The sequence below is a fragment of the Wasmannia auropunctata genome, unplaced genomic scaffold (assembly GCF_000956235.1).
Source record: "Wasmannia auropunctata unplaced genomic scaffold, wasmannia.A_1.0 LD335983.1, whole genome shotgun sequence".
NCBI lineage: Eukaryota > Metazoa > Arthropoda > Insecta > Hymenoptera > Formicidae > Wasmannia > Wasmannia auropunctata.
The window spans coordinates 499,598-521,095 of NW_012026907.1; the positions used below are offsets into that span (position 1 = coordinate 499,598).

A 21,498-nucleotide genomic window follows, 5' to 3' on the forward strand; every position below is an offset into this window, starting at 1 on the left:
GGAAGAAGCGGTCCATCTCTCCGGGAGAGAGCGGAGACGAGATCGTTTGTATGCGCCATTTCGCTCCACCGGACCAGTTTTCGTACAGGTACCCCAAAGCGATACGGTCCTCGCGGAATACTTCCAAGGGCCGGCATCTGCTTCCTACAAGCTCGGGCTCGTTCTCGTTGTCGTACCTCCAGATTAATCTACTTGAATGATACTTATCCTTAAGGCCGCCAAATTGCGTACTTTCGCATGTCTCGGAGCCCACCGGTTGTTCCGTAACCCTATGGCAAATTGCGTATGGCTGAATAATTATTTATAATTATAATATGCACATAACTTTTTTTTTTAATATTATATCGGTTAACTTAACAAGTATGTTTTTGTAACGATACTTTAAAGCATAAATATTAATAAGAGTTTTTTTTTTGTAACTTACGCTCAATGTTTTTCAGCAATTCGACAACAGATTACTGTTTGTCGCAACCTTTTTTGATTTTTAATGTTTAATATCTTCTAAAATAAGTATATCTTTAATTAATATTTTATTAAATTAAAATTTTTAAGAAATTAAAAATAAGGTTTTGTTATGCAAATTTGTAATATAATTAAAAAAATTATGTATTAAAATTTCTAAATTATTTATATAGCTTAAATTTTTTTCGATTATTTTTTTCTCGATTTTGTTAAGGAAGAATTGAGCTCAAATTAATTGAAGACTTCATTAAACAAGTTGAATTGTTACGGGAATTTATTACGGAATACATCGCATGTATTGCATTAGAAATATTTATTATATATTTTGGGAGAACACATATTTTTATAATATTTTCTACAAATAATAAGAAAAAAAAATTTATTTTCTCGAAATCTTTTCTCGAATTGTGCAGACACTATTCATGCATCTTATCTCATTTTACAATTCTAGAGCAATTAAATTTGGATCTAATTTATTTGCGATCTCGTATGTCGATCTTTAATTCTCCTCAATCGAGCCTCAATCAAAGGTTACTACTTGCGATGAATTTCTGCGCGATATGAATAATTGCACGGACGTACGTCGCGTTTACCTAATCGTTGACATTAATCTCTTTCTCTTAAAGTCACGGGTGCTCATATAGTCACGGACTTACGATTCATTATTGTCGGCGTTCGCCGAACCGTAACTTTCATTGAGTTCGACTCGAAGTCAGCGGCCCGATGGGCAGTAACTGTCGTGAAAACTGAGCCGACAAAGAGAGATTCCGCGTCTTCGAGGATTTTTTACGGCATGACTCGGACGAACTCGGGGGGGGGGGAGGAGGAGACCCTTAAGTGCACGCGGCCATTTGCATATGAACGCTGCTTAAGATTCCCTGGGTGCACCATTCTAGAAGAAAGAAGAAGGATCTGTCCCTCCCTCTTCCTTTCGTGCTTCACGCGAGATATTGTCGAACAATTACAGATAATCGTGCGAATAAATCGTTTGTGGCCCATATATTCCGTGAATTTTATTCAAATGTTACTTCACTCGAATTATTCATCTCATTATGATCGTGGATTAATCATTGGCTTCGCACTCATGCAAATTTTATACTAAAAAAATAAGTGCTATTTTAATTGTAATTTTTTTTAATCATGTAATTGATATTCTTTGACGTTAATATATTTTAGCATGTCATTCTCGAGTATTCAATAAACGTACACGCGGCTGTTATACACTACTCCAAAAACTTTAGATATCAAGGATTTTTTGCGTCTAGATATTGCTATCAGACACTTCATACGATGTATCTGATTGCCACTGTTTTTTCATTATTAAAAGCAGATATCATATAGAGCTACTGCGATATCTTCGTACACTTCAAGAAACGCGGCAATTTGCAGTATTAGTCGAGAAATGTAGAAATATTGATAAGATAGGAAATGATTAAAAAATGTTTCATCTCGCTAATAATTATAATTTAATTGAATTCTAGAATAATAATTATGTAATAATTATAATTTAATCGAATTATAGAACGATTACAAATCGTATCGCCGCAGTCGCGGCGTATAGGAAATCGCAGGCGGTATGTGCCTGTGTGTGTGCTGAAGTTATTAATTTGCAAAAAAACGTATCTCGATGTTACGAAGTCAGAACTGTAAACGTCGATGAATATTAAGAAGGCATACGGCAACTGACGTACCTGATACAAGCCTTACCTGAGGCGAAATCGAAATTTCCACTTGCCCTCGTGCCTGCTTCAGGAAGTCACTGTGTCGCACGTGCGACACGCGGTCGGACATCCTGGCGGAGGTTCGCACGCCGTGCCGCACATGCTTATGCGATATTTCGAACGGATTCGCCTAAGCAATTCTAATGTCGCGACGACGGCAACGTGTGTGCCGCTACGCGACCTCTCTGCCCTTTCTACTGATTAAATATTCATCATGGTAAAAACCCACGTGATAACCTCCTTCCTGATTTGTCCTGGAATTTTTCAATTCGTACCGCACTAAATTCGACAGATCATGATTTGTTTCTTTTGGGAGAAAAGATACGCACAGAAAATCATCTTTTTCAAACACGATTTTTCGATATTTATTGAAGAATAATACTTGTGTGTTTAACAAAAATTATAAATTACACACGAAAAGAATGATTTTGCTGGAAGGTCTAAAAATTTCGCTGGATACAGATCTGAAAATAATTCTTGTTGGACCATCAAAATAATTTTGTTGGAAAGTTAAACTAATTGCTAAACCGTTTTACATGTTTATTATTTTTATTTTTATTACAATGTTTATTATTTTTGAGTTTCCAACAAAATTATTTTAATGGTCTAATAAAATTATTTTTAAATCTAAATTTGTTGACCTTTCAGCAAAATCGTTCTTTCCGTGCAGGATTAATTATATGATAATATCATCTTTATGTGTCGATAAAAGAATTCTGATGAATATAGAATTGAAAGAAATCAATACTAAGCAATTATATTATAAGTGAATAAAAAATTAGAAAATATTTAAAATAATTCATAAATTGACGAGCTTGCTGCAACAGCGGGCTAACATCCAATTGTCTGAATCCAATTGTCAAATAATAGCAAAGTAATTGTTTAAAAGTTTAAATGAAACAACGAAATCCTATATTCTTTGCTGGTTCCATTTAATAACTGTTCAGAAAATGTGTCACACGAACATAATGATGTATAAAGACATATTTTACGGATTGATTGCGATATATTTCATTCAGGCAATCACGGAAAAGTCCGGTCATTTTTTCATAACTTCGATCTCCTCTTGGGAAACTCGGCGCGGAGTGCGATCGCTTACGACAATCGCGGCCCCGGGAATTTTCTTGGAGGCTCAATCCCGGGGCTCGAATAACTTACGCCGTCGATCTCGCATAATTGCCCTACGATTTGCCGGCGATATGTCGATAATTGTCGTTGGATCGAGCGTGAGGCTCCTTCGACGTTATCGATAAATCACGACGCAGGATGCGTATCCAGTTCGCCGCGCGCGAAGCTTCCTCTCCCGGTATCTAAGCACCGTTAGAAACGCTCGTGCGATTGGTCGAGACACGACCGTGGTGCTTCCTCTTCTCCAGGCTCCCTAGCCTCCCGCGACCTTGAGTCTAGGAAACGTTCGCACACCGCCCCCTCCTTCGGATTCCCGCGCCTCGCTCCCTTCGCTCGTCTATTTCTGAAGTCTCGAATTAGATCGCGTCTAGAGCCGGGCGCGACTTCCGCCAACGCCTGCACGTCGTGGAATGCCACTCGCCCGCTGACGGACTGGTTACGAGGTGACGAACAAGACGAGACAGACGAATGGTGTCTCGCTTCTTCAAATCCTCGACGTCTGCTCTACTTAAGTCAGCCTCGCGTAATCTTTCCAGCTGAGAGTATCTTTAATTATGTAACAGGTCGATTTGGACTTTGAAGTTAGAAACTGACCATTTGAGACGATCCTCGCAAGCTCCAGCGCTCGGTTTTTCATTGAGGATCATCCTTTGCGTTTCGTGTAACTTTGCGTCATGTCAATTTTCGTATACATATACTTTTAAAATTGTTAAAAATACAAAAAAGATTTAACAGAGAAAAGTATTCTTTAGAAGAAAATCCAATTCAATCGTGTTATTAAAATCATAAATTTTTTAAATGTCTTTAAAGCAACAAATTAGTAATGTCTTCTTAAATAATGAGAGAGATTCTAACATCCTCGGCAACCGTTAATTTTGATAATGGAAAGCAGCAGTCTGGTTTCTGCCATTGAACTTCGCTAATATCTCGTTCATGTATTATTCAGGATCTGTCACTTTCTTCCTCTTGGCTGATCGCTCAGGAACTCTCGACGGAACGCGTGCTCGGGCGAGCACCGCCTCCATGAGATGTGTTAAACCGATAGTAATAAGTTCGGCAAAAAACGGACGGTGTTAATCCATGCGCAGATCGTGCCAATAGATTTGTTTGAGTTGTTTGAGATCACTTTCGAAATGGTATGCGAATTAAATGGTGCGACGAAATGTGGAATAAACGATTAGCATTTTTGCTTGCGACATGTTTGTTGATTACGCAATGAATGCCAAACGAAATTTTTCGAGTATAATCGAATTATTTCGAAATTTTTGTTTGAGACAAAAATTATCTTAAATGAATGGATATTATTAGATTAATTAAGAATTTTTATTTAAAAAAAATGAGAAGAAAAAAAACGAAAATTCATTGCAACTAATTAAATTATTTTTATAGCTGTATTTTTATGCTTTTGTATATTTGTATATTTATATCACGATTTTTTTTTCAAATATTGAGTGAAAATTAAAACGTAATTGGCATGCAGTTTGCTTTAACTCGTTTCTCAATTAATCGATAAATTAATTTATTGTTTATTTGAATGATTCATTAATCAAAGATCTTCGCTCGTTTGCCGATCACATCAACATGAACTTCTTCTTAATCCGCCGGACGTAAAACAATTCGTCCGACAAGTGCCGATGAATGAAGGCTAATGACGGTTGTGAACGTGGCCATTCAAGATATCTCGGACGTGTACTAGAACCTCGGAAACCTGTTCCATCGGACGCATCTAACGGATTGCCAGGCACACTGGTTGCCATTCTCGACAGATCCCATTTCCATCGATCCGACGCTGTTTGATTTCGTGTCTTTAAGAAATATAGTTAATATTTTTCATCTTTAAGTAAGTCGATCGATATTTACGCGGCAAGGAACGTGTCAATTTAACCATAAAAGTCGTAAATTTCCGTACCGCCGCGCGATAATGATAGTTATTGATCTCTGAGTGATTTAAATGCCTCGATACGATTGCCACTTGCGGCTTTAAATTTCAAATGGCTTGCGTCACTGACAAGATAATGTTGATACGCGTGTAAAGCTATCTCTCTCGAATCGCAAAACAACCGATAGAGTCGTTCGATAATTGTACGGATTTCTAAACGAGTAAGAGCCGATGTAATTGATCCAATCAATAATTTGAATAGACGAGGAAAAAATGTCATTTGGCACGTTAAGTGATTTAAAGGACCCGACGGAATCTCGGTTGCGACGTTTGGTTGTGAGATAGAATCTGTTAGCACGGCGCGCGTGTCCGACTTCGTTCTATATACTGCGAGCGTTACACGAAAGAATTCTACAGCTGTTCTATGCTTCACTTCCATACCTTCGCCATTATATAAGCGAATCACGAAGTACCGGTGGAACTTCGTTTGGTAACCGTGCGATTAACGAAGTGGAAAAGTGATTGAAGGCACTATTGAGCCGCCAGGCACGTACTTCATACATACACTGGGTTCTTCTTTTTCTTGGGATTAAGGAAGGCGGATATATATCAGTGCCAAAGCACGAGTACATTTTCGCAGAAATGCGGCAGAATATCTCGGTGAGAAAGAATCTATTAACCGATCGTCAATTGTATTGGCAAATCGCGTAATCGACATATTATCGGGATATTATTAATTTACCTTTGTCGTTGTCACGTTACCAATGATAAAAAGGCTTCTCTGAGATTTTACTGATGAGAGCAATTATGTGTACATATATGTATATAACTTAAGTATAATTATTAGGATATTGGAAACAGATTTCTCCTCTTCTTTTTTTAATTCTATAATTTTACTTTTATTTTTCCTTTACTTGCTCGTGCAGAGCAAAGCGCATTTATTATTGGCTAACGTTAGACTATTTTTTTGAATTATGCATAATTGAATCGTTCGTTGCCTCGTCGTTAATTGATAATCGATGTTACTAGTACCTCTCCAACCTCTAAACTCGTCTAGGTTTTGCGTTCGACACTTTCAAGGAGACTTAATGAGTTTCGAACAGCTGTGTTAAATCGGTAGCCGGTCACCGTCCTCCGAGAACTTTGCCGATACTTCGCGCACGCTATACTTCCCTTCGACGTTTCATCGCCGATAGAAAACGATGTACGAGGTTTCTGATCGAAGCTCATTCATGCTGGCGAGTGAAGTGGAACGAAGGTTAGACACTTGCCACAATCTTTGCTGGTTGCACGGTTCAAGTGTGTTTCAACGGCGTGACGCGATATAAATTTAGCGCGTTCTAGAAATATCGTGCGTTTGATATAACAAATACATTGTAGAATCTGCGTTGTTGAATTTACCGAATGGAAAGTTTTCATTAGCGCTTGATTCGAAGAGTGCGATGTCACTTTAAGGAACTGCTTAAAATTCATTAGCACTAATTCAAGATTATTGATAAATAGAAAAAAACTCTGCAAGTCTTTAAGAACGATATTGAATGATAAGATCGATGAAGAAATAGGAAGATACTATAATAAATTTTTACAACGCAAAAATCAAGTTTTAAATACAAGATTTAATGTCAAAATCTATCGAAAATATATATACATTTTTATAGAAAAACAAAAAATAATTTAAATATAAGAACAAGAAATTTCATTTTTATTTTATTTTAAAACAAAAATGCTTAAAATTTTATTAAATTTATGGTAAACAAGATCTTAATATGAACGTGGTTCATAACTGATTAAAACTCCCATACGGAAAAAATTATGGTACACTAACATCTGTGCCTGTTTACTTCAGCTTTTACTTCAATATCTTAGATTGTTGTAACAATCCAAGATATTGAAGTAATATAGCTAACATGAGCTGACATATTGGTGTAATAATTTTTTTATTGTTACAATATCCAGCCGCACACAAACTGCGCGCCGCATTTTTATCGGTTTTAGAACACAATTTGTTGAAGTCAGAATCCACTGTAACAAATTAAATTGAGAAGCAGTTTAATATTTTTGATGCTAAGAAGTATCTGTGAGAATTCTCTCCTCCAAATCTATAAAGAAATTTATTGCGAGAAATCTCAGGATTCGAACTTTAATCTTCCTGTTTTCCGGACGGGCGTCTTATCGTTCGACTATATCGAGGCATGTGATGATATTCATCACAATAATTAATACATATATAGACAGTAAAGACGCATTTTTTAGGTAGTGAGCTAACACTTTCGATTTTGATTGGTGGCTGCTGTCAGCCAATCAGCGCCACTTGCGCTTTTCTGGATAATTCAGGACTTTATTTCTTACATCGTCGTTTAAGCGGCGTCTGCAATGAGATTGCTGATTAGTTTTCTTAAATCTTAAATCTTAAATTGAGATTAGTATATTCTGTTTTGATTAGTCAAATCCCAATTTACTCTCAATCTTAATTACTCGTATGATAACGGCTTTACGACGTTGTATTATATGCCTTACATTCTCGATTGTGATTGATCGATTTCCTTTTTGCTTATATTTTAAGTTTTTCTGTGTGCCATGACTCGTATCAAAACGTAGATGTTAAGACATAAGGTCGATAAGTTCCGTTAGGTGTTCTTGCTTATTTTTTACGTTTACAAGAAACGAGTCACTTACGAATGACTATCTGATCGTGTGTGCTCATCAAGATTAAAAGTGAATAATCAACAAATAAGATGAAATCTAATACACAAGATTGACAATAAGATACATCTCAGTGAAAGTGACCAAGAACATGAATCCGAAAGGGCAAGTTTTAAAAAAAAATTCTGATGAATTGCTCATAGAAATAATAAAAGATTATCCGCACTTATATGATAAATCTTTAAAAGAATATAAAGACGTAAGTTTGAAAGAAAATTCGTGGCGCGACATTTCTAGAATAATAGATGTGCCAGGTAAGATTTAAATTTTAATTTGGGATCTTTTTTTATATAAACCGCAATATTAATGTGTATTTCTCGTAGTTGAAACTTGTCGAGAGAAATGGTCTTACTTTCGTCATCGATTTACACGAGAGAAATGGTGACGTGAGAAAAAAAAAGTAATGACAAAGTCCTTCACAGATCTAAATTCCCATACAACCGATTGTTATTTTTACAAAATCATGTCAAACGAAGAACGTTAGTTGGATTAATATAAAATATGTGATAAGTAATACATAATATTAAATAATATTCATGGTTTACTAGCTCGCCTTTGTTTATGTTTATCGATTGTTTATTCGTATGAGCCTATTTCTTTGTTCTATTTAAAAATTAATGGTTATCATTTTGTTAGGCCTTCATTAAAAGAGGGACAATATAATTTAAAAATAATTAGAAATAATGATTCTTTATCAAATCAAGCAATGCCAAGTAATTCAAATAATTCTTTTCCAAGTTTACCTTTCTTAATTTTATCCAAGTATTCAAAGGTACAAAATACTAAATTTAATAATGAGAATTTATTACATCTTTCTCCTGATAATATACAATCATGTAGATTAATTACTAATTTTATTCCTATTCATCTGAATGTCCAAAAAAGAAATATAAGAAAATCAGGCAGACCATTACCATCGTCTTCACAGAAAAGTAATAAAGATAGTTTTTCCGGCATGAATGAGACAACATTAAGAAGTTCAAGAGATTCAGTTTTAAGGGATTCAACATCGAAAGATTCAGCTTTGGTATTAAGAAATTCTACGTCGCCTACTGTGCAAACATTACCACTCAAGAAAAGAAAAACTCACTTAACATCGAGAGATACAGCACCGAGTGCTTCAGTATTAAGAGATTCTACATCGCCTTCTGTGCAAACATTACCAATCAAGAAAAGAAAAACTCACTCCGAAAGCATAGAAAACACAAATAATAGAATATTACCAACAGAACATTTGCCTATATCTTAGAACAGAACTCCTCAAGATGCCTATGACAATTCTGAAAAGAATATGACTAAGCAACCATCTCAACAATCGACTTTCAATCTTAATGATTTAACATCCGATATAAATTTTTCTGCTTGAAGCCGCGGAATTAGAAAAAATTAGCGAACCTGAAAAAACAAATCGAAAACGAAACATTGTAGATATTTTATATCCATAATCATTACAGTAATTTTGTTGTTTCAGAAAGGAATATCAAAAATTTTGTGATAATCCAATCAAATAATTAATAATAATGACTATGGGAGTTTGATGCGCAATGACTATGGAAAATGGTGCTCACAGTCAGATTAATAAAAATATTACGCTGTAAAATCTCTAATCAAACTAACTACATATTTTAGAAATTTAGACGTATCGGCTCATGTTGTAGCCATTCTTAGCGAATATAATGTTAATAATATGTGAATAAAAAATAATAAAAGAAAAAAGTAAATTACATTGAATTACGTCAAACGTTAAAACATTTTGATAATTAAAATCTGTAGGTTACAAATTGGAATACGTTGTCTAACCCGTTGAAACGTACAACCACAGACGTAGAAGTTAAGAAATTCTCCACATATAAATTGTGATCACTTACAAAAGTGTATAAATACAACAAAATATATCATGGTTAAAAAGTAATATTAATAAAGTTAGTTACGACTGATGGTTGTCACAGTTCAAATTAAACGTACGAATACAAAATCAAATCGTCATAGAATTTGACACATAGTAGGAAGTAAAAACATATGAAGAAATCTAATCAAAATTGAATGGGTCCTGGTACTACAGAAAACCGAATGAAACGAGTGGGATCAACCGATGGTGATAAAGCCTGCCAATTTCGAACGGTTATTTAATGGGTACTGTCATTTACGATCAACATTTTCTATTGCCAAAATGAGATTGTATGAGTGGCAAATGGGCACTATCACCACATGACTCGGACTCATTTTCTGATTTTTGACCAGGATCTACTCATTTGGTCATTCGATTTTATTATAGATTTTTTTTTCATATATTATCTTATATTATGTCTGTGTCAAGATTCAGATTTGTATCACAAAATTTTCCCAATTTTGCATACGCCTTTATATTTTTAAATTTAATTTTTATATAACATTCTAGCAAAAGTTTGCTAAAATAATTTGCCTAATTAATTATCATATATATACATGGTTCTTATATTAATTTTCATGTATTTTTTGAAACGTATTCAAGAGACAAGATTTTTATAATAAACATTACAACACTCAGATTATTTTTACTATAACTTCATTTTATGTGTGAAGTGTGCAAAGGCAGATTGCGAAAATTAATTAAACGGGGAAATGTTTAAAAAGATATAATAGTACACACACATTTATGTTTATAATTACTACAGATTATTTTTTAACTGCTGCTGATGCGATCGCATGGCCAATTGATTATATAATATATTAATAGAGGTTTAGAGATCAAAATCTGCATTGAATAAAAAATATTCAATATAGATTAATATATTATTAATATTATTTTAATTTGTATTTTGTAATAAGAATTCATTATAATAAATCGACTACAAATAAAAAGTAATTATTAATTTTTTATTTCATTACAGATTTTGATCTCTAAACCTCTATTAATATATAAGAAATTGACCATGGGATCGCATCAGCAACAGTTAAAAAATAATTTGTAGTAACATCTCTCGTTTAGATGCAAACTGCGCCCCGAATATTGTCGATCTCGAAACATAGCTTTAACTGAATACGTAATATCACAATTATATTGACGGATAATTTAATAATTCGATTTTAATGAACATCTTTTTAAATCCTGTAAAACAACTTATTGCGAAAAATATTATCTCAGTCAGAATTTGAACTTGAACTTCTTTCCGAGCGAGTGTTTTATCATCCAACTACCAATTTATTATTCTCTGATCTTACGTCGTTAATTGTTTTTAAGTAGTTGTGTAAACATTCTGTTGCTATTACTGTTTTATTTATCGTCTTTCCATACAGATGGGTTTTCTAAATCGCGCTATCGTGACACAAGAATTCCAAATATATTTTTGATTACTTTTCCAGCTTGTGATAAGCGGTAATTAAAATTTTTTTTTGGTTCTAAGTGTTGACCTCATCATTTTTCTTAATGATTGAAAGGCTTCGTCTAAAAAAAGCATGGTAGTAAAGTTTGTGTATGTTCGTGCTTCCGAACAAATTGACTTCTTTTCATAGTAGATTCAAATTATCATTGAGTATATCATTAGCGAATGCTGATTTTGATAATACGCTAGTTTTTAGATTATTACATTATTGCTACTATAGCTATTTAACAATCATTTAAATTTATATTTGTAATTGCATGCTGCTGTTAGCACTATGCTAAATGTTTTTTGTAATTATAATATATATAAACTTCCCGAGTTTTGTACACAGAAGGAACAATTTTGCTGGATCCAGATCTGAAAATAATTTTTCAATAATCAAAATAATTTTAATGTCAAAATGATTGTTAGAATTATCAAAACGTTTTATAGCAATGCTTATTAGTTTTAACATTCCGACAAATTATTTTGATGATGCAACAAAAAATTATTTTCAGATCTGTATTCAGCAAAATTTTTAGACGTACCTTTCAACAAAATCGTTCCTTCCGTGTATAAGCGTTTGAATTTGTATCGCTGCAACTACTGCACCGCAACGATTTGAAAAGTTTCATTCTTTCCAAAATATGTCTTTTTTTCATTCTCCTTCATTAGGAACTTGAAAATATATCGGTGCTAGCATTTGAGTAAAACACAAGTTTCTTTAATTACAACAACACGGGCTGTCGACTTTCCCTTTCAGTGGACTAATGCAATCAATAATATTTAATCACCAGCAAGATATCTAGTGTAATAAAACAGAACAATATAATTAATATGTATTGCATTTTATGCGTTTATGTTACACATAATAAAATTATTATATACTTTAGATATACTTTAGAGCTGAAGCATGACATTGTTTAGATAATAAAACTCGAATTTTTTTAAGTATGGTTTCTAATTATTTTTAATAGTTCATTAAAAACGCATTTGAACATTTTTTTATGTACTTATTAAAAAAACGTATATAAATATATAGATCTTTTTTCATTTTTTTGCAATAAATGATGAATATCTCTTTGGTTAAGACGTCTCATATTAATGGGTTGTATCTAATATTACCGATTAACGATAGCTGTTCTTTTAATAAATATATACGCAGAATTAAATATAAATACTGCATTATGTTAAATTTTCTTCCTCGTCATCCATTGTCTTAAAAAGATTAAAAAGCAATCACTAAACATTCTACATAAAACTACAATTATTAAACAATGACCTAAAAACTTACAGCGACTCAGTCCAACAAGAATTTGTTTTACATATGTGCTATATATATTGAATGTATAAACTTTATTTTATATATTCCAAGATCTTATATAGATGTAATTCTATTAATTTAACAATCTTATTTTATTTGATTGATTATAAGTATATCTATTCCGCCATGAACCAAACAGTTTTCTTAAAATATTGTGATAATTGATAGAACGTAACGTGTTTTACAATAATCTACATGTAAGCGTAGCTGTAAGAATTGACCAATCACAGTCGAATATGAGAAGAATATTCGACGGTGATTGGTCAATTCTTACAACAACAATCACAAAACAGGCTTCAGGGTTTTCTGTGTGTCTTGGGCTTTACTGCTTACGTCTTACGTATTTTTATATGCCACAGGCTTTATCCGTCGCGTTTATGTTCCGGCCGCGAGCCACACAAGCGGTGCAATTAACGGAATCATTCGATATCGCATTTATTTCTATTCATTCATTATTTATCAGCCGTTACTTATTTCTTTCGCGGCCGGTCCCGTCGCGCCGGTCCCTCGTTATTTCACTTTTAATTACGGACGATTCTCTCTCGGCCCCGCAGGTGTACAAAGGCCTGGACATCGTTACCGCGAAGGTGACCCCGGCGGAAAGAAAGGCGGCGCCGCATCACATACTGGACATCGTGGACCCGCTGACCAACTTCTCCGTAATCGACTTCAGGGACACGGCCCTACCGATCGTAATCGTCACGTCTCGTTCTCTTTTTCCGCGCTATAGCTGGGAGATGGCCGACGTTTAACGCGACAGCCATAATTACGCCGGCATTAAGGATGATCTTGAGAGCTCGCGAATTACATCTTTTCAACAAACCAGGAAAATTTCATAATTTGCGATAGTAATAATTACCGTAGTACAAATTACATGCAAATAGTATCTAACAATTTAGTTTTACACCGCGTGTATCTTAATCTGATCCAAGCAGCTGATTGCTTCATAACAAGTTAATTATAATATCTCTCTGAAAATTAAGAGACCGTTAAAAGAATCCGCGTGATCCGAGGTTATCGTGTGTATATAGATAAAATCATCAGGTAGGCAAGTCATCCTTCTCGCGCCTCGCGTTAACGAAACAAGAAACGTACAAAGAATGCTTAATGAATCGCAGATGTCGAAAGTGATATCTTTTTTTCTTCCGTTTCTCCTGCGCCGGCACGAGACGGGCTTATTGCTGAGCGCTAAGGTTTTATAATTACACCGACTTGGATAACTCGCGTGAGCGGTGAAACCTGCACTCGCGAGACCGGGGTTCGCAGCTCGGCTCGCGAAATCGACTTCGTAAAATAAAGATCTTGGACGAAGCCAATCGGAACGCCCCTGATCCTCGCGAAGACCTTGATACGATCATTAGCCACGGTCTCCCGCGCGAATCGCTCGTTCCTTCTCTCTCTCTCTCTCTCTCTCTCTCTCTCTCTCGTCGTGCGCTTAACTCCGACTCTGTTCCCTCTCCTACCCGATGTAGATGGACAACCTGCTGGCCAGGAGGAAACTGCCGATCGTCGTCGGTGGTACGAACTATTACATAGAGTCACTGCTATGGAAGATCCTTATAACTGATCCGAAAGAACCGTCGGCGCAAGTCGATTCAGGCGCGACCAATCCGAGCGCGTCGATCGAGAACAGATCGGACGAACGATATAACGTACAAGTCGATCGGCTGAACGACGGCGACGATGACGATGACGAGACGGCGCCGAAGAAGTTGAAATTCGACGCGAGATTATGCGACGAAGGTAACGAGGAGCTACACCGAAAACTGATGGAGGTCGATCCGGAGATGGCGTGCAAATTGCATCCCAACGACAGGCGGAAAGTCATAAGGTAAGATGCAGATTTGAGCGGAAAGAACGATTTCGTTGGAAGGCCTAAAAATTTTACTGGATACAGATCTGAGACCTTGCTGGATCATCAAAATAATTTCAGTAACCAATTTGAATTTTCAACAAAATTATTTTTAGATTTATATCCAGCAAAATTGTTCTTTCCGTGTGCGAATGTCTGTTTAGACAAATAAGCATAGGTTCGAAATATATGTATAACTAATGTCGCGTGAGCATGACACTTTTATAATTACATTAAATATCTTATTATTATTATTATATTTGCGACTAAATTAAATGTCTAATTATTATTATTGCGCGACACGCAATGCGAAAAGTTGTATATTATATTGCAAACGTAATTTGAAATCCTTATCATTCTTTCAGAAGAATGACATTCCACTTTGCGTTTAAAATAAATATTTAAAACGGGATATCGATGAATATTTAAAGCTGAATCGATTACTAGTTTGCGTGTCGTGTAAGTTTTGAAGGATAAACATTATTTGTGACGGTGTGTGGTATATGTATAAATGCAATTTCTCTCTATCGTATCTGCGAACGGTTAATTACGGTTAACGTTTTATTGAAATGCGCCATACGGCCAGCTCCGCGTCAGTGTTATTTGACATCCGGCAATCCGTTGTAATGCCACTTGTCGCATTACGTTTAATACGAAAAGAAACGGGCATTAATCAAGTGGTATCCCTGGCATGTAATAAGTGTTAATTTAATTCGTTGAATTCATTAGCATTTTCCACTCGGTTGTCGTGCAAATAAGTCTCAAGGCGACGATCGTAAAGTCTTGAAAATGTTCTGAACTTATGAAATTCTGCTTCCTCACCGCGACTGATAAAGTTCTGGCCTACTTTCGGTGATACTTACGGTGATAGAATTAAGATACAGCTCGTATCGTCAGCTACACATTGTTTTGCTCAATATACATCAATATACAATATCTACACACACACACACACACACTCACACACACACACACACACACATACATACACACATACACACAAATTATTATTAATTAATTATAATTTTTTGTGCAAAATTGGATTTAAATTTTAGTAGCGAATGTAATAAATTTAGAACTATCGAATTCTCTCTTTACGAACATTATGATAAATTTTACGCGATACGCACAGGTGCTACAATCCGTGATATTACGAAATACTGTTCGAAAATGGATTGATTAAAAATTCGATGAGTAAGAGATAACGAGGAGTTAACCAGCTCAATCGACCTTGCGTTTACGGCTACCTCGTCGAACGGCTAATATTTGAGTTTTCCCTTACTAATTAGTAAGCACTTTCTACTCGAGGCTTTAACGCGGCACATGTAATTCGTTCGACGTTATCCGAATGAAACGACGTTCACGGGGGAACGTTAAATAAAATTCCGTTCCACTTTCGGCGATACTCCCGTATCGAATTGTCTCGGAGTAGACCGGATTGGAAAAATGGCCTTGATATGTATAAGCAGAGGCTGTGAACCGGCTAATGCCGCGCGCTATTGTTCTTGTAATTGAATAATTAATTAGATGGCTGACGCACGTGCAATGATATTGCAGGTAGCTTGAGCTTTTTACCATTCGCGAGCACGTGCGAATTTTATGTTAATATGTTGTTTAAGAATTTCGTAATAATTAAAGCATTCTCGTGTTCTACTTTCCATATGTAAAGATCTTTTTTTTTCCTAAAAAGAACATTTTAACTAAATTTAAGAAAAATAGATTGTTTGAATTTTAAGTTTTAATTTTAATTTTTATTTTTATATCGATAATAATAATCAGAAACCTGGACTTTCCAAATAAATTAAAATAATAAATTGCTCGAATTAAGTGTTTATATTGATAGTAATAATCAGAATATTCTTAAAAATTATTTTATTTTCCTAAAAAAAATTTTGAAAAAAAAATTGAATAAACGATATACAGCTATAGCCAATCAGTCGTGGAAACAGTTATGTAATAAAAATTAAAATTTAAACTATATAGAGATATTTTACTAATTTCCATATTTAATTACCAATGTACCGCTTGAATAGATTCCGATTAATTGATAATCATCTTACTTTAATAGAATAATTTTTCATATTCATCTCTCTCTTTTTCTCTTCCTTCCTCCTCTTTCTCTTTCTCCCAAAAGTTTTATTTAGTCCTGCATGTTTAGTATGCCATCATCAGATAACGTCAATCGTAGAAACGAAGCGGATAATGTATCAAATTGTCCCGACTTCAATGTTTCATCTATTGCAGAGAGCTTAGGACATTATCTCGCTCAAGCAATCAGCAAGCTGATAGCACATATCGGCAAAATGTAAACGTGTCTTAGCTGTAATCGTAGGTCAGTGTAGAAGTTATTTGTAAAATCTTGTCAATCACGCTTGTCGTACGCAATGTAATATAGATAAGGATCGATGTGTGTGCCGAGGAGAGAAAATATCCAGAATGTACGAGTAGCGAACTTATTAATATCATCTATTAATTTAATAAGATCAGCCAGTTGTATATTGTGTGAGGAAAGGAGAGTTAAACATATAAATACTTAAAGAGGTGCTGAAATCAAATTTCTTTTCTTCCATTGAAAATATAATTCGAAATTACAATCCTTCTAATTTATGTATTTGGAATTTAGTTTCAAGTTTCTTTATAGATTTCTCAGATTGCGTCCGAAATTTAATTCGAAATTCTAATATTTTTCCAATTTTTCCAATTTAAAATTTACATTAATATCATGTCTTTCCTAATTTGTTTAAAAGTTAATTTACAATCGGATTTTCCTGTTACGCGCAAATCATTTCTTTGTTTATTTTATTAATTAAAAATTCGAGTTTTAAAGTTATCGTGCAATTGTTACGAAGTTATAATTTAGTTTGTACACTCAGCAATACGTTTAATTTGAACACGAGCGGAATATGTTATAACCGTAATTACGAATGCAGGTCCAATACGCAGAATTTATTTTTACGTGCCATCGCGTTCCTCATTCGAAACGTGAATTCGATTCGCGAAGGAAAGAGTCCCGGTTCTCGCCCGGAATTCACCGGTAGGTCCACCTGTTACTCCGCCGAAGTTTTTTCGCAGAATCGCGGACGTGCGTAAAGCTGCGTTCACAATCACGGGGCGATTTTGCGGTCGCGCGCGGCGACAGCCAATGGTGCGTCCGCGAGGAATCCCAGAGCGTTCACGAACCTTATACGCTTGTCTCCACGCAATTGCCATTAATCAAGTGCGAAAAATTCTTCCCCTCCCCCCCATATACAGCACGTGTCACGATAATTGAAACCGCTTCGTGTATACATCCGCCGTTTGTGATTAATTATGATTAACGGTGGTATCGCGTACCCTACCGCGACTAACATCATCAATGAATGTCAAGGCGGCGCGGAGTGATGCATTTTCCTCAGGCAGTCCTTTTGACCTGACTTTTAGCTTCCGTATAAGATTCGCGTGTCCAGCTCCCGCGGATCGTATATATAACACACAATCCCGTCTCGGAGTCTCCATCCACCGGCGGTGAATGCGACCTCGCCGGGACGATCCGACAATGGCCAATTAGGGCAGGGGTAGGGCAGAGAGCCGGAGAGCAAAGCAGAGCAGAGAGGCAGGCATCCGTCTTTTTGGACAACTGTTACGCTTTCACAATATGGCCACCGACTGGCAGCTGCTCCTCGGGCAGCACCTTTTCCGCCGCGCGCGCACTTTCGTCTTATATAAATACCCACGTGAAAAGACGTCGAACCCCCTATAGAATATTTCGGATCGGGTTGGGCTAGGTCGGGGGCAAGGGCCCACGCGTCGCCAGCTGTCGCGTACCCTCCTTTCTTCATCCAGTCTCACTTTGCGAACGACGTGGGCGCTTCCAATTGCATTTGCTCGATTTATACTCGCGCGTGAGCGTCGAGTAACAAGTGTTGAATCAATTGTCGCCGCCCGGTCAGTCAGTTTCTTTACCGCGATCAATTTCGCATCACGGTTGGACTTTGTTGTTAAAGCAATATGATTTTCGCATCCATAGTCCACCGTCGCGTCGAGCCCTCAATAGCTCGACGTTCCGCTCCTCCCGACGGCCTTTTTCGCGCCGGCCGACCACGCAAGCGCTCCAACAGGTGTTTTTCCGAATCCGCAAATATTTTCCACTATACGCCTCAAGGCTTCTAATCTTGACACAATGCACTCCGACATGTAATAACTCTCGAGGATTCTCGAGAGGTATATAAAGAGTTTCTCGAGTGGTAAAGCTTTCAAGAGAGAGAGAGAGACTCTTATTCGCGCGAACGATGACGATTTTTAAAACCGTGTCGGGCTGAGATAGCGCGCGTATATATACGGCATATATACGCGTGTCATCGTACGCCCCGTGCTTGGCACGCAATACGGCGATGCCGATAAAACGTCGTGCCCTTCCCGTTGGCACGATGAACGCGTCGCATCGTGTTTTCGTTTCCTTTCTCCGCACTTCTGCACGACACGCGACGACGACGACGACGACGACATTGTCTTTCCCGCCCGTGTTGCGCATATGTGCCGCGCAAACATACGTACACGTGTACCACGTGTGCAAGGGCGACTTGTGAGCTGTGAGCGATTATTCGTTTTGCCGAGCGTAAAAGATCGCGAACGGCTGTTGACGTTTCGCGCAACCGACGATTTCGCCTGTGTGTGCCGGAGTACGCGACGACTCCTATTCCTATGATTGTTGTTTGCTTTCGGTCACGTTTTTTTTTTTTTTAGCGGTTTGCATGCGATCGATCTTCTCATCACTGATGTCAAAATGTTAATAATTTGAATTGTAAAATAAATCGAAAGTTTGATTTCTGTCAGCAGCCTGGAGAATTGTTAAATTATTGTTTGGAAGTTGAATGATGGGAATTGACAAATGGGCAAAGAAAACTACAGCGATTCGATAGTTCGGAAATGAATAAAAGAGAAATTGTGTGAATGAATTAAGTTTCTAAAATAAGATTTTAATTGCAATTTTAAAGAAGCTGAATTTTGTTAGACGGAAATACGTTAGACGTTAGAGAGAAATTTTGTTTCTTATATATTATATTGATTTTGTTTTCTTATATTATTATAACTACACGGAAAGAACGATTTTGCCGGAAAGTCTAAAAATTTTTCTGGCTACAGATCTGAAAATAATTCTTGTTGGACCATCCAAATAATTTTGTTGGATAGTTAAAAGTAATAAGCATTTTTAACTTTCCAACAGAATTATTTTGATTGTCCAACAAAAATTATTTTCAGATCTGTATCCAGCAAAATCGTTCTTTCCGTGTATAATTGTTTATACACGGAAAGAACAATTTTGCTGAATCCAGATATGAAGATAATTTTTGTTCAATAATCAAAATTATTTTGTGCGAAAGTCAAAATGGTTGCTAGAATATCAAAACGTTTTATAGCAATACTTATCAATTTTAACATTCCAACAAATTATTTTGATGATTCAATAAAAAATTATTTTCAGATCTGTTTTTAGCAAAAATTTTAGGTCTTTCAACAAAATCGTTCTTTCCGTGTAGTAAGGTTTTGTGTCGCAGACAGAATAGAAGCGACAAGGAGGGATTTAATTAACAGGGTAATCCGTAGACTGATACAGAACACTCCCAACATTGTACCTAAGCGTTCGGTTAGCGCTGCTCTCCCGACTTCTCCGTCCCTTAAATTCATCACCTTCCACAAAGTAGTCGATAACAGTACCCGTCTGTTCGCGACGCCGTAGAGAGCGTTTCAATGTTACGCACTTCGAGAACACAGGCGGCTTTCCTTATAAATCACAGGGATAGTCCTGCGGTTACAAACCGAGTGCGGATAGGAGGAGAGAATTTTCACGAAGTAAAGGCTGTAAATCAGGCTTAATTTAGCAGGCAGGTCGGCACGGGTCTCTCTCTCTCTCTCTTTCTGTGATCCGCGCACCAAGCCGCGAAAACCGCCGCCGAAGACTTTTCATAAGCTCGGCGACGTAATTTAGCATCTCGCGGCGTACGTTTGCTACACTATAAATGTCTATTCATTTTATACAATTACGCAAAACAATTACACAAAATAATTATAGGAGTGAACGCGCGATATTTATAGACGCGGGATTAATCGAGTCGTAACATATACTTTGTCGCATCCTTGCATGCGCCGCGGTAATAACGTCCTCTATTGAGACGTTAAGCCGATTTACCCTGAAAGATAAAATGCAAAAAGACACACACGGCACACTGTAATGTACGTCTCTTTCTGCCTCGTGCAATTATGCCTCGTATATGAAACCGCGAATGAAACTTAATTCTTATCCGTGCGCGTCGGCTTCTTATCAAATCAAGGCCTCGCGCGTCAAGCCGCCACCGGCTCTGTGAAACGGTCCCTATATTTTATTTCTTGTTGAATTTCTTCGCAAAAGGATTGACGCGGATTGAGAAAACGAGTGTGATTGAATAACGATACACGGCCTCTCTCGTCACGCGCCTTCGAGAGTGACGACGAGAGTTTCGTCACGGCGTATTATAGCACTCGGAGAAAGATCGTGCTGAAAATCGTCAGACGCTCTGTACCTACTCGACGTATAACGCAAATGCAGCGCGCGAGCGATATCTCGTTCCGATAATTGGCATTTAAGAAAATATCACGGGGATGGCCTTCAGTCGCTACGCGAGCAATTTTGCAATTCGCATTTCTGAGTTATTCCGCGACGGCGGCGGCGGGATGTAAAATTTCTTTTCCGCTCGGCGCGCACACACACACGAAATAACGGGGGAGAGAGAGAGAGAGAGAGAGAAGAGCGTGGCGCGCACACGGCCCGGCCGGTTCGCGGTAATACTAATTTCACTGAATCAGCACTCGAGATAAACTGCTCGCGCGCGTGCAATGATTTATGGCCGCTCCTAAACAAATTATGTAGATCGCGGTATTTGATTAGTGGCAAACGCTGCACACGGAGTGCAAAACTCCGTATAGGCCGCACACGCGTGGCGCTGATAAAAGCGCAACGCCCCTCTTTATAACGTCTGAAATTTATTTGGATATCTGCCTCGCTTTTGTTTCGCGAGATCCTCCTTCGCGGTTTATCCTCTTCTCTCGAATTCCCCCTGGTGTTCCTGTATACA

At 36.8% G+C, this 21,498-nt stretch overlaps 1 protein-coding gene across 1 annotated transcript in view; it reads left to right on the forward strand.

Moving 5' to 3' along the window:
• LOC105454558 (tRNA dimethylallyltransferase, mitochondrial-like) overlaps positions 1–21,498 on the forward strand; it is a 54,647-nt gene that overhangs the window by 13,933 nt on the left and 19,216 nt on the right. Inside the window, exons 2-3 of the mRNA XM_011697233.1 lie at positions 13,113–13,250; positions 14,031–14,389. Of these exons, the coding sequence (XP_011695535.1) occupies positions 13,113–13,250; positions 14,031–14,389 (497 nt within the window). The remainder of the gene's footprint in view (positions 1–13,112; positions 13,251–14,030; positions 14,390–21,498) is intronic.